This window comes from Lagenorhynchus albirostris, chromosome X (genome assembly GCF_949774975.1).
Source record: "Lagenorhynchus albirostris chromosome X, mLagAlb1.1, whole genome shotgun sequence".
NCBI classification, from domain to species: Eukaryota; Metazoa; Chordata; class Mammalia; order Artiodactyla; family Delphinidae; genus Lagenorhynchus; species Lagenorhynchus albirostris.
The window spans coordinates 12222140-12234276 of NC_083116.1; the positions used below are offsets into that span (position 1 = coordinate 12222140).

The 12137-nt window shown below is 41.1% G+C and overlaps 1 protein-coding gene across 1 annotated transcript in view; it reads left to right on the plus strand.

Annotated features, from left to right (window-relative positions):
- The window catches only part of ATP11C (ATPase phospholipid transporting 11C), a 168490-nt gene that overhangs the window by 113775 nt on the left and 42578 nt on the right, over window positions 1–12137 (plus strand). The window contains exons 17-20 of the mRNA XM_060138188.1: window positions 855–958; window positions 1432–1613; window positions 2698–2961; window positions 6922–7096. Of these exons, the coding sequence (XP_059994171.1) occupies window positions 855–958; window positions 1432–1613; window positions 2698–2961; window positions 6922–7096 (725 nt within the window). The remainder of the gene's footprint in view (window positions 1–854; window positions 959–1431; window positions 1614–2697; window positions 2962–6921; window positions 7097–12137) is intronic.

Consider the following 12137-nt stretch of genomic DNA (forward strand, 5'->3'; position numbering starts at 1 on the left):
TGTCTGAGGAAGTGGTCTATCAAGGGCCTTGACCTCAGAGTTACCCTTTTTTAACTTTTTGAACTTAGCACTTTGCCTTATAAGGTCAGAGTGTCCTTTTTTTTTTTTTTTTTTTTTTGCGGTACGCGGGCCTCTCACTGTTGTGGCCTCTCCCATTGCGGAGCACAGGCTCCGGGCGCGCAGGCTCAGCGGCCATGGCTCACGGGCTCAGCCGCTCCGCGGCATGTGGAATCTTCCCGGACCAGGGCACGAACCCGCGTCCCCTGCATCGGCAGGCAGACTCTCAACCACTGCGCCACCAGGGAAGCCCCAGAGTGTCCTTCTTAATGGTACTGTCTACTTTCCTGGGTGCATGGACTGGTATAAAGCTGTACTTGTACTAGCATTCTACAGAGCTATTCTCCAGTTTCCAGTGAAAACCTTCAAGCTACTGTTTTAAAAGCTAATGTGTATAGTCTTTCAAAATGATTTTATCGTGTTTGAGCTTGAGTTTGGTCCTTGACATCTGTAGATGCCACATGTGAACTTTAGACCATGGTTGACAACATCCTCAAAGAGAATTCAGATGCAGCTCCTTGACACAAGCACCGTCTTCTGTGATTCACTTGAAGGAAGTTTCTTTTAACAGAGGTGCATGTTGTAAACTCTGAGATATTAATTATGTCTGTTGGTCCCAAGAGGTGGTGAATGTTGTCCTGACAGAGTGAAGGTCAAGATGGCTGCTTCCATTTGGATGAACATTCCAAGGCAGGCTCAGGATACACAGCTGCTGGGTGGGAGAGGCCACCTTAATAGTTATGTATTATTAAAATCCTAATTCTAAGTAAGTCAAGTACTCTGATTCTTTATTTTAGGAGACATACTTCTCTTTTGTAAAGGAGCCGACTCAGCAGTTTTCCCCAGGGTGCAAAATCATGAAATTGAGTTAACTAAAGTCCATGTGGAACGTAACGCAATGGTGAGCCTACACCCCCTCCCCCCAGTAGATAGAGAAATGCTAGAGATGACTACGTTTATGGATTGCTATTTAAAGGACTATTGAAATGAATTTTAGCTTATTTTTATGGCCTATTTTTATATTTGGGGATTTTGTAATATTATTTTCCTTATTTTAATATAAAACATCCTGGAGCAAGTTTCTGTTCAGAATTTGCACCCTTTGAAGACTTTTCAAGAACCTTTGTTTTATGTTCTGCTTTTTGTTTGTTTTTTTTCTTAACCCCAAGAGCTATTATTTTGTTATTCCGAACCTAATTGAATGTTAACGCAATGCAATCTGTTCTTTCTTTTTTTTCCCCTTTTTTAACTAAAAAGGAAATTAGTCACAATTTCTCTTTTGTGTGGTAAAGCAAGAGTATTTAAAGAATGTGTTTTGTTTGTTTGTTTTTATTCATTATTTGGATAACTAGAGATCTCCTACCTTGCTTCTAGGATGGGTATCGGACACTTTGTGTAGCCTTCAAAGAAATTGCTCCAGATGATTATGAAAGAATTAACAGACAGCTCGTAGAGGCAAAAATGGCCTTACAAGACAGAGAAGAAAAAATGGAAAAGGTTTTTGATGAGATTGAGACAAACATGAATTTAATTGGAGCCACTGCAGTGGAAGACAAGTAACTAGAAAATGATATTCTTGTTATTTTAATGACCAGTCATTTAGGGTGGTATCTGTCCAGATTGGTAATTCATTCTCAAGTTTTGAAATCCATGATTCAGCTTTGTCTGTACATCAGATTTTGAACTGTTTGTGGGAATAATTTTTAAGTTAAACATTTGTGACTTAGAAGAATCAATCTGTCATCTCTAAGGCGTTTTGAGTACTTACTAAGCCACCCTTCATTTATGCAGGTATTTATGAAGTAGTCTTACTGTGCGTAGGAAGCTTTGTGCTAGAGACACCATTTGAGTTGGTGCTTGGTAGAATGGGTACAATTTTGAAAGACAGATGAGCAGAAGGGAAATTCAAGGTTGAGCAAACAACATGAGAGCTCATTCTAACCTGGTTTAACAGACTAGAGCATATTTTTGCATACTTTAAAATAATTTGCCCTAACCATACAGGCTGAGCTCTGCCAGACATGATTATAGGGCTCCAGAATTGATCTGCTTGAAAAAATAAGTTTTAGATTCTATTTTAGGAGTTTTCTAGAAGCTATGAATGCAAATTGTGAGGCTTAACCCAAACATGAAGTTATAAACATATATTCATTGGAAGGTATTAAAGTTCTAATAGAATTCATTTAGTCTAATTTCATTGTTATTCTCTGACCAAAAGGAATGCAAAGTATCACTCTTCTTCTACCCTTGCCTTTCAGAATAATGCTTAAAATCTCCTTCAGAATGGTTGGCTTTCCTAAACTTCCAGCTCCTCAGGGATGGGGATTCGCTAACTTTCTTCAATATCTCATTAGACTGTGTCTGGCCCTTTCTGTTTTGAACCATGTTAAGTATTTGTATAGTGAGATAGAAAACATAAACTTTCCAAACCTCATTGTTTGAAATGTACTTTAATAAGTAAAACTATGCCAGAAAGAGTATGCTCAGAAATGGTAGAGGATGTATAAGAAAAACAACTGTTAAAACATGTCAGGACTCCAGAATTGCTATGAATTATAAGGACATTCTCTTTAACAAGCCTTCTTGTAGAATCTGTGTCAGGAATTTTCAAAGATAACAATGTTTCCTTTGTGTTTCCAGGCTACAAGATCAAGCCGCTGAGACCATTGAAGCCCTGCACGCAGCAGGTCTGAAAGTCTGGGTGCTTACTGGGGACAAGATGGAGACAGCCAAATCTACCTGCTATGCCTGCCGCCTTTTTCAAACCAGCACCGAGCTCTTGGAACTGACCACCAAAACCATCCAAGAAAGCGAACGGAAAGAAGATCGATTACATGAGTTGTTGATTGAATATCGTAAAAAGTTGCTGCATGAATTTCCTAAAAGTACTAGAAGCCTTAAAAAGTAAGAAAGTACATCAATTCGTTATATTTAGACATTGGTACAGATGTAAATCACAGCTGCTTATGCAGAAGGCTCCGTTTTCTGTAATTTATCAGTCTTTGTTTGCAGGTGCTTTATCCTTGTAAGTTAGAACCTTTCCTGAGGACTTGGCTAATGGCCCATTTGAGATTATTTGGCACTTTCCACCTCTTCTTTCATTTAAAAGAAAACCCTGCCCTCCTCATGCTTTAGAAAAGTGGTTCATTTTCTAAATACTTAGGGTCTGGGTACTTATCATTGGTACTCTGTCCTGGTCCATGTTAAAAAAAAATATTCCTTTTCATGGTCTCTTAAATTGAATGTAATAAAATCAGTCTCTAAAACAGTTTCCATGCAGGTCGAAGTCCTGGAGGCATTTTCTGTGTGAATTTTCATGCCCCAGTGCTCCAAAGGAGACCAAATACTTGATAGCATGGCCACTCGACTGCTTTCAACAAGCTGCTTAGGAAGAACCTGTAGAATCTAAGGTTCTCAAGGAAAGCCACTGATCCACAATAATTCAATACCCAGAGTTACATTTTCCTATACTTGACATTGACCAAGGCCTAGCTTTGTCTAAACCCATTACTGGAATTTACCTTGGCCGTAAGCAAATCAGTTTCCTCTTCTGGAATGCCACAGGATGTGTCTGCAGTAAATCCAAAGACCTGTAGATAATATTATTTCACATTTCTTAAGTGCCCTCTTTGTTCCAGGAACAACATTAAGCACTTTAAATTATTCTCATTTAATCTTCACAGCAACCCAGTAACACAATCTTATTTTCTTCTTGTTAGAAATAGGGAAACTAAGGCTCAGAGAGATGAAGTGATTTATTCGAGATAACACAGCTAATAAGGTGTAGAGCAAGTCTACCCAATTCCAGAGCCCATGATTTTAACAACTATGCTCTATCTGTGTCCTCATCACTAGTGTTTAAACAGACTTTAAAAATGAATAGCCCACATTCATGAGGCTATGGCCAATTTTAAAACAGCTGTTGTTCTTCTGTTACTTGGACATCAGTGAGAGTAAACAGGTTTTTATTAATTGCCTATGATAAATGTTTCCTTCCTTTAACCAAATGGTACTTATAAAGGCAGTCCAGATTACATGTGTTTTACTTGCATTTATCTTAGTCTGCTCGGGCTACCATAACGAAATACAAGAGACCAGGTGGCTTAAACAATAGAAACTTATTTCTCACATTTCTGGAGACCAGAAGTATGGGATCAGGGTGCCAACATGGCCGAGTTCTGGTGAGGTCCCCCTTCCTGGCTTGCAGAATGCTGCCCTCTTGCTGTGTCCTTACTTGGCAGAGAGAGAGGAAGCTCTGGTGTCTCTTCCTCTTTTTATAAGGATATTAATCCCATCATCCCATCATAAGGGCCCCACTCTCATGACTTCATCTAAACTTATCTCCCAAAGGCCCCATTTCCAAATATCATCACATTGAGGGTTAGGGCTTCAACATGGGACTTCAGGGGGGACACAATTCAGTCCATAGCACCATTTGGGAGCCCTTGGGCACTTTTGTAAAAGCCAGGGCTTATAGAAAACTGAACTCACCATCTCAACATTCCCTCTTCCTGACTCATCTGGAGTTGGGTACACTCTTTCCCCAAGTTACACAAGCATCAGACACAGGATCCCTTTTGCCAGCTTCTGCTCCTTTGTCCCTTCCACTTCAAATCAGCCACCAAGCCTTACCCATGTCCCCACTCTCTCCACTGGCGCTCCCCATCAGATTCCTAGTAACTCGTGCCTCAGAGCACGTAAGCCCCTCTGCCAGATGAGTGGTCCTTAGGTATAAAGTACTGCCCATGTCACAGCCCTGCTCAGAAACCTTTAGTGGATCTCTATTACCCACAGAATCAGGTCGTACCAAAGGCCCCAGGTGACCTTTTCAGTTTATTTTCTTAGTGCACCACACATACATTCCCTCTTTTCTTCACCTCTTTCTGTCCTGTCTTTTAAGTTCCATTTCAGATATCATACCTCACAAAGAAACCATTGTTCTTTCCTGGTGTGTATTTATTGTCCCAATCACTGGATATTAACCTTTTTAAAAACATTTTTACTTTATATTGGAGTATAGTTGATTAACAATGTTGTTAGTTTCAGGTGTACAACAAAGTGATTCAGTTATACATATACATGTATCCGTTCTTTTCACATATTAACCATTTAGTATCATGTTTGGTTGGGTATATTCTCTCATGTGTGCTTCTGTTACCCCAAGGAGATTTTCTATTCTCCAAAGAAAGATTAGTTAATAATCCTTTCCATTCTTCTATATGGCCTAGTTAGAGACCAAATATTACTTGATTGATTATTGAGCTACTGTTTTCTGCTCATTGTCAGCTCTGTGAATAGGGGAGCAAAGGAGAATGCATGATTGATATCTCTAATTAGTGAATAAAACATGCTCATAATATCATGAAGCAGAATATGAAAGGAAGGAAGGAAGAGGCATATTAGGCTCTCACTATTCATAGTCCATAGAACAGCAGCTCCATTATCACCAGAAGCTTGTTAGAAATGCAAAATCTCATATCCCACCCCAAAACTACTGAATCAGAATGTGTACTTTAACAAGATTCCCAGGAATTTTAACAAGATTCCTTTAAACATTAAGCTTTGAGGAGCATAAAATCAGACAAATGAATCTATTGTATAACGATGAGATCCTGCTATGTTTAATACATCTACTGCAGCGGTTCTCAAATGGCACCCAAGATTTCCTGAGCAGAAATTGATTAATCGGTGTTTTTTTTGTTAATTGCAAAAAAAAATTACAATGTTAATTGGTAGAATTTTCTCAATTGTAAGTTTTCCCCCATATGTTTTTCTTAAATACTTGGCACCTGTTATATATATATACTTTTTTTTTTATATATACTTTTTTTAATAAATTTATTTATATTTTATTTTTGGCTGCGTTGGGTCTTTGTTGCTGCTCGCAGGCTTTCTCTAGTTGTGAATGGGGCTACTCTTGGTTGCGGTGTGCGGGCTTCTCATTGCGGTGGCTCCTCTTGTTGCAGAGCAGGGCTCTAGGCGTGCGGGCTCAGTAGTTGCAGCACACGGGCTTAGTTGCTCCACGGCATGTGGAATCTTCCCGGACCAGGGCTTGAACCCGTGTCCCCTGCATTGGCAGGCGGATTCCTAACCACTGAGCCACCAGGGAAGTCCAGCACCTGTTATATTTGTCTTTCCTGGCAACTAATACTACTTCATCCTGGCTATACAGGAGAATCACCTATGGAGTCTTTTAAAACATGCCTATATGTAACCAAGCCCTGCCCAAGATACCCTGATTTAATTTGTCTGTGGGTAAACCTAAGACATGGGCTTTTTTTCAAGCTGCCCAGATGACTCTCATGGGAAGGCTATGGTTGAAAACCACTAGTCTAGTATAAAATGATACTTATTTAAGGAACATATATCATTATTGTATGCTATTCTTTAATGAACACTATGTCTTTTTAGTAGTCCATCATATTTGAGAAGCCAGGTCTATGGATAGGTTTTGTCATTCGGGCAAAGATATTAAGAATATCTTCTGTGATTTGTATACCCCAAAGCCATTTTGTCTTTTCCCTGCATTGTTAAGCAGTTTTCAGATTGACTGATGATTTGTCTTCATATCAGAGTTTGATGGAACTGTAATTTCCAAAATTCACCTTGAGTTTCTTATATGGAGACTGGCTGCTAGAAGTCCATTATTTTTATATTTAGAACTTAGTGCCATCTATATGGGCAGCTTGAGTCTCAAAGATGTGATAGAAAGTCTCTGTTGTGTCATTAATAGGGTCGGTTGCTTCTTTAGAATTTACACGTCCAGGAACCAGATTGATGATAACCCTCCTCTGAGTGGTTTTTTAAAGTTCCTAAATAGCAATGTATAGTAGCTTCAAATATAGCATTGTTTTTCTTTTTCAGAGCATGGACAGAACATCAGGAATATGGATTAATCATTGATGGCTCCACGTTGTCTCTCATATTAAATTCTAGTCAAGACTCTGGTTCTAACAATTACAAAAGCATTTTCCTACAAATTTGTATGAAGTGCACTGCAGTGCTCTGCTGTCGGATGGCACCGTTACAGAAAGCCCAGGTAACTGAATGTTAGTTAATGTTCCATTCTGGGTACTTCTGTACGCATATGTGCAAATGTTCACTTTCAATTTTCTTCAAAGAGCCCTGAGTACCTTATTATATTTTCCCTGGATTCTTCCTCTACGTGGTCCAACTCAGAAGTCTTCCCACCGATTTGAGTTAAACCTGTGCTTCACCTTTTTGTCTCCTCAAGCTGGCTGTCTAATTCCTCACCTTGCAGACTTCTCTAATGAGTGCTTGGTGCCTGCTGCCTTCATCCCACTGCTCCTGGCTCCACTATTCCATTAGCCCCATGCATTCTTTCTTCTCACCTTACTCTGCTGCATCTCCTGGAGGAGAGCAGTGACCTCCTTGCTGAACCCGTTGTGTTGTCTTTCGTTTTCTCCTCATTTCTCCACTGCAGTTGACACTGCCAATTATGTCCTCCTTTAAACTCTCCTCCCTTGGTTTCTGTGATGGTCCACGGTCCTTTTTTTTTTTTCCCTTCTTGGCAACCTAGTGTCTTTCTATTTTGTTTCATCCTGTGTCTTCTCCCTAATTGTCCGTTTTTTGGGGGGGCTATGTCTTCCCTCGGCCCTTCACTTACATCCTATCTCTCTGGATAAGCACATCCATTTCTATGACTTCCATTGATGATATATCTCTCGTCCTGACTTTTCCTTTTTGTTAAGTCTCATATTTCTAGCTGCCTGCTAGACGGCCCTATACGGATTCCCCACTGTAACATTAAATTCTAGTATCCAAGACAGATATTATAATTTTCTCCTTCAGGCCAGTTTGTTTTTTCCCTTATCTTTATTATTCCTGTTACCAGTGACATTTTTCTTTGGCTCCCTAAGTCTCCAAACTGCCTTTGATCCTTTTCTTCTCACTCACTCCATATATAGTCACCATGTCCTACTGATCCTACCTTTTGTCATAGCTCTCATTGTGGTGCCACCTTGTTAAACCTTTTATCTCCATCTTAGTGCAAGCAAGACCTTAGGACTTTACACACAGGCTATTTGATTTAATCTTCTCATTAGTCTCCTTGCTTTCACCCTTCCCCATTCCATCTCTTTCCCCATACTCCCAAATTAATCTTGTTAAAACAGTACTTCCCCCATCATATATTCTCTCTCAGAACCTTTCAGTAGTTTCCTAGTCCCTTAGGATGAAGGGCAGATGACTCAATATGGTACTCGGGGCCACCCCTGTCGACCCTTTCAATGTGTCCGTACATATTTTGTGTCCACCACCACTCTCACGTCCAGCGAGAATCATCCACTCCTGTTGGTTGTTCCCCCTTTGTGTCCCTTCCACGTGCCATGCTCACACCAACTTCTAAAGCTTCCCTCATATAATTTCCTCATCTGGAATTCCCTCTGAATTCCTCTTGGCCTAACAAAAGTTTTACTCCTAATAAAACCCAATGCAGGGGCAACCTCGGGTGTCTTGTCTTTTCCAGCTCCTCTTGCTCGCATTGATCTACTTCACCTTGCTTCCTTGTACTCACTGAGTCTCGGGAACCTTAGAATCTCAGGTACACACCTTTTCACTTCTGCGTACACTGTATTCTTTTATATGTGTTGGTCTTGCTTCCTGCCGTCCCTCAGCTGCTTGCTCTAGACCTAGCGGATGGCGCTGTGTCTTTGCCTTCTCCTTCACACACCCTGCCCCCTACCTCGCACATGCATGCACGCATGCTCAAGCACACAGCCCATCCTAATTTAGGGCATTGTCTGCCTTCTTCTCACTTTCAATTTCCATCACAATCAGGTGCTCTTCTTTTCGTCAACCATAAGAGCCTTGGTTAGCCCCAGCTGGGGAAGCAGATCCTATCAGAACAGTATACATAGAAATCTGTCCCTTTAGTCAAAGGCAATACCTCTTTCCCTTTTTTTTCCTCCTATATTCATTGTCTGCTGCTCAAATTGCTCACCTGGGTTCTAACTTCTCCACTGCCCAGGACAGTATCTGAATTCCTAACACTGTGCTGCTTCTCTCACCCAGACTATGGAGCCCCCTGTGGTTCAGTCCTTAGTCTGTTTTATTTCCCTCACTATCATCACCTCTTCCAGGATATCACCTACTCATCTGTCATGGCCACATAGGTGATTTTCATTTTTATATATTTATTTGATTGATTGATTGATTTTTGGGGGGCTGCATTGGGTCTTAGTTGCTGCACACGGGATCTTCGTTGAGGCATGCAGGATCTTTCCTTGCGGCGTGCGGGTTTTCTCTCTCTTGTTGAGGCGTGCGAGCTCAGTAATTGTGGCGTGCGGGCTTAATTGCCCCGCGGCATATGGGATCTTAGTTCCCTGACCAGGGATCAAACCCACGTCCCCTGCATTGGAAGGCGGATTCTTTACCACTGGACCACCAGGGAAGTCCCCACATAGGTGATTTTCAAGTCACTTCTCCAATCCCAATCTTTGGAGTTCTACTTTACTTCTCCAGTTGCTTACTGAGCACATGTTCTTGGGTGTGTCATTGTCACCTCAGCTCAGCCTTCTCTAGAGCCCAAATTGTCATTTTCCTTGTGGTTTTTTTTTTTGGCTGCGTTGGGTCTCCATTGCTGTGCGCGGGGTTGCAGTGAGCGGGGGCTACTCTTCGTTGCAGTGTGTGGGCTTCTCATTGCGGTGGCTTCTCTTGTTGCGGAGCACAGGCTCTAGGTCCACGGGCTCAGTAGTTGTGGCTTGTGGGCTCTGGAGCACAGGCTCAGTAGCTGTGTAGCACGGGCTTAGCTGCTCCACAGCATGTGGGATCTTCCCAGACCAGGGCTCGAACCCTTGTACCCTGCATTGGCAGGCAGATTCTTAACCACTGCGCCACCAGGGAAGTCCCTTTACATCTATTACTGAGCTCACTATACTTCTAGGTCTTTAGATTCAAAACCTTGACGTCCCCCATGCTTTACCCTTCCGTGTGGTCTCAGTCACCAAATTCTGTCCATTTTCTAGTACATTGTCTTTTCCATGTCTTTCTTTCCATTACTTTCCAGGTCCAGGACTTAAACAGCTCATTGAACTCCATGTGGACTAACTTCTCTCTTTGCCTGCAGTCTGGCCTTTTCTTCCCATTTCTCCTGCACCCTGTTGCCACTTTCATAATATTGCTCCCTGTTGATGTGGCCCCATATATACCTATCCATGTCCCCTGTACAAAAACTCATTGGTCTGGTCAAACCAGATCTGTTTTCTAAGCATATACTGTACTTAACTGGCTGTGTGCCTTAGAACATGCTATGCTCTTCCCTTTCCGTGGGATACTGCTCCAACCCCCTTTTCCCCATCCATGCACATCTTACCAGTCTTTTATGATTTAGATCAAACCACCCTTCCTTCTATAAAATCATTTCTGATCATTCTGGCATGTAGTGTCCTCTCCCTTCTCTGACATCACGGGCCTTCTTATGTGGACAACTTAGATGACAGTGTTATATATTCCCTTGCATAGGTATTGTGTATTGTTATCTTGTATCGTTAATCTGATTATCTGATATTATTGTATCCATTCCCCATTATATGCTTCTTGAGGTATGAAACCAAGCGGTATATCCTTTCTGGATATTTGCACTTTGCTTTTGCACATTGTATTGCATGTAGTTATAGTTGATCAATAAATAGTTTTTGGTAAATTGATTTCTTTTTTGTGAAGCTATCTAGAGATTGAGGAGAAGTTCTTAATCCAGGTGACCTGGGACTCAGTAAAAAAAAACTCCCATGTTTATCTACCTAGATCTTTCATGGTTTTATGGTCCATGACAATATATCCTTTTATCTTTCCACAAGGACAAGCTTTCATCTTTTTAAATCTATGTTTTCATGCAGAAGCTGTCACCCTTGATAATTTTATTGCCTTCCCTGGCTGCATTTTTCTTCCTTGTAGTTTAAATCATTACTGCATACAGTATAACAAGTGCAATTAGTTTAACCAGTATTGTAGCCCATTAAACACAAGTTTACTTTTGTGGATGACTCACTTACAGATTATTTCTGACACTCTTATAAAGTTTTTAAAAAGAACCAAGTTGAGGTGAAGGATTGGGAGAAAGCCGGCATTTCATAGTAACATCATTTTTGTGTCAAATGGATTGGATGTAGGGGTTTTGGGTTATGTTGTTTTATACAACTAAAACCTGACTGAATTTTGTTTAAAGAAAAGACTGCAGGATGGTTTTGCCTCGTATAAATTTTTTTAATCAGTTATCTGAAAATGGATTTTATTTATGTTACCTGGTGAAAGCCATTGTGGGTACAAAATTTTTGCAAGGCATTATTTAACTACTGAATTACATAAGCTTTTTAAAAGCTGCTAGATTCCAAGGGGTTTTGAGGGTTGACACATAAAGCAGTCATTATCTAAAACATACGGTGGGAGGACAGCGGCTTACCCAATACTCTTCCCACAAGTAACTCTGCCAGGAGAACATTTCTTTTATTCAATACTTACCATGAACACAGCATTGAGCTGCACTGTGCCATCGACACATCTTTAAGAGACACTCAGGGAATAATGACAGCCTTTATACACATATCTCGGGCATCTTTATGCAAAGCTCATCACCTTTAAGGCGCCCCCTTTTGAAATGCAGCTACCTGTATGAGAGATCATATCATATCATATTGGGCACTGGGTGATTTAGTAAAGTTTAGTCGGCAGCTAGATGGAAATAAGGGTTGGCATGCACCGAGGGGAGGTGGGAGTGTCAGCAGGGAGGAGAGAGGGAGCGGTAACCAAAAACATTGTCCTCTCACTGCCCACTTTTGTCCTGGTAGCCCCATGCATGTCTCCCCAAATAGGCTCTCTGGTCTCCACTTTCTCTCATTCAATACGTGATCTGAAAGGACACAGGAAGCAATGACAAAAGAGGGAAGCGTGCTGACCTCTAATATAGGTATGAGGCATGGTTTTTGACAGTTCATACATTCGCAAAACCAGAAACAAGTGGGCGCCGGTATTACATTTTGAAAAGCTGTGTTCTTCTGCCCCTGAGAATTCAAGACTGGTTGTACTTATATGCACAAGCTACCTTTCTGTTTGAAGGCCTCCAT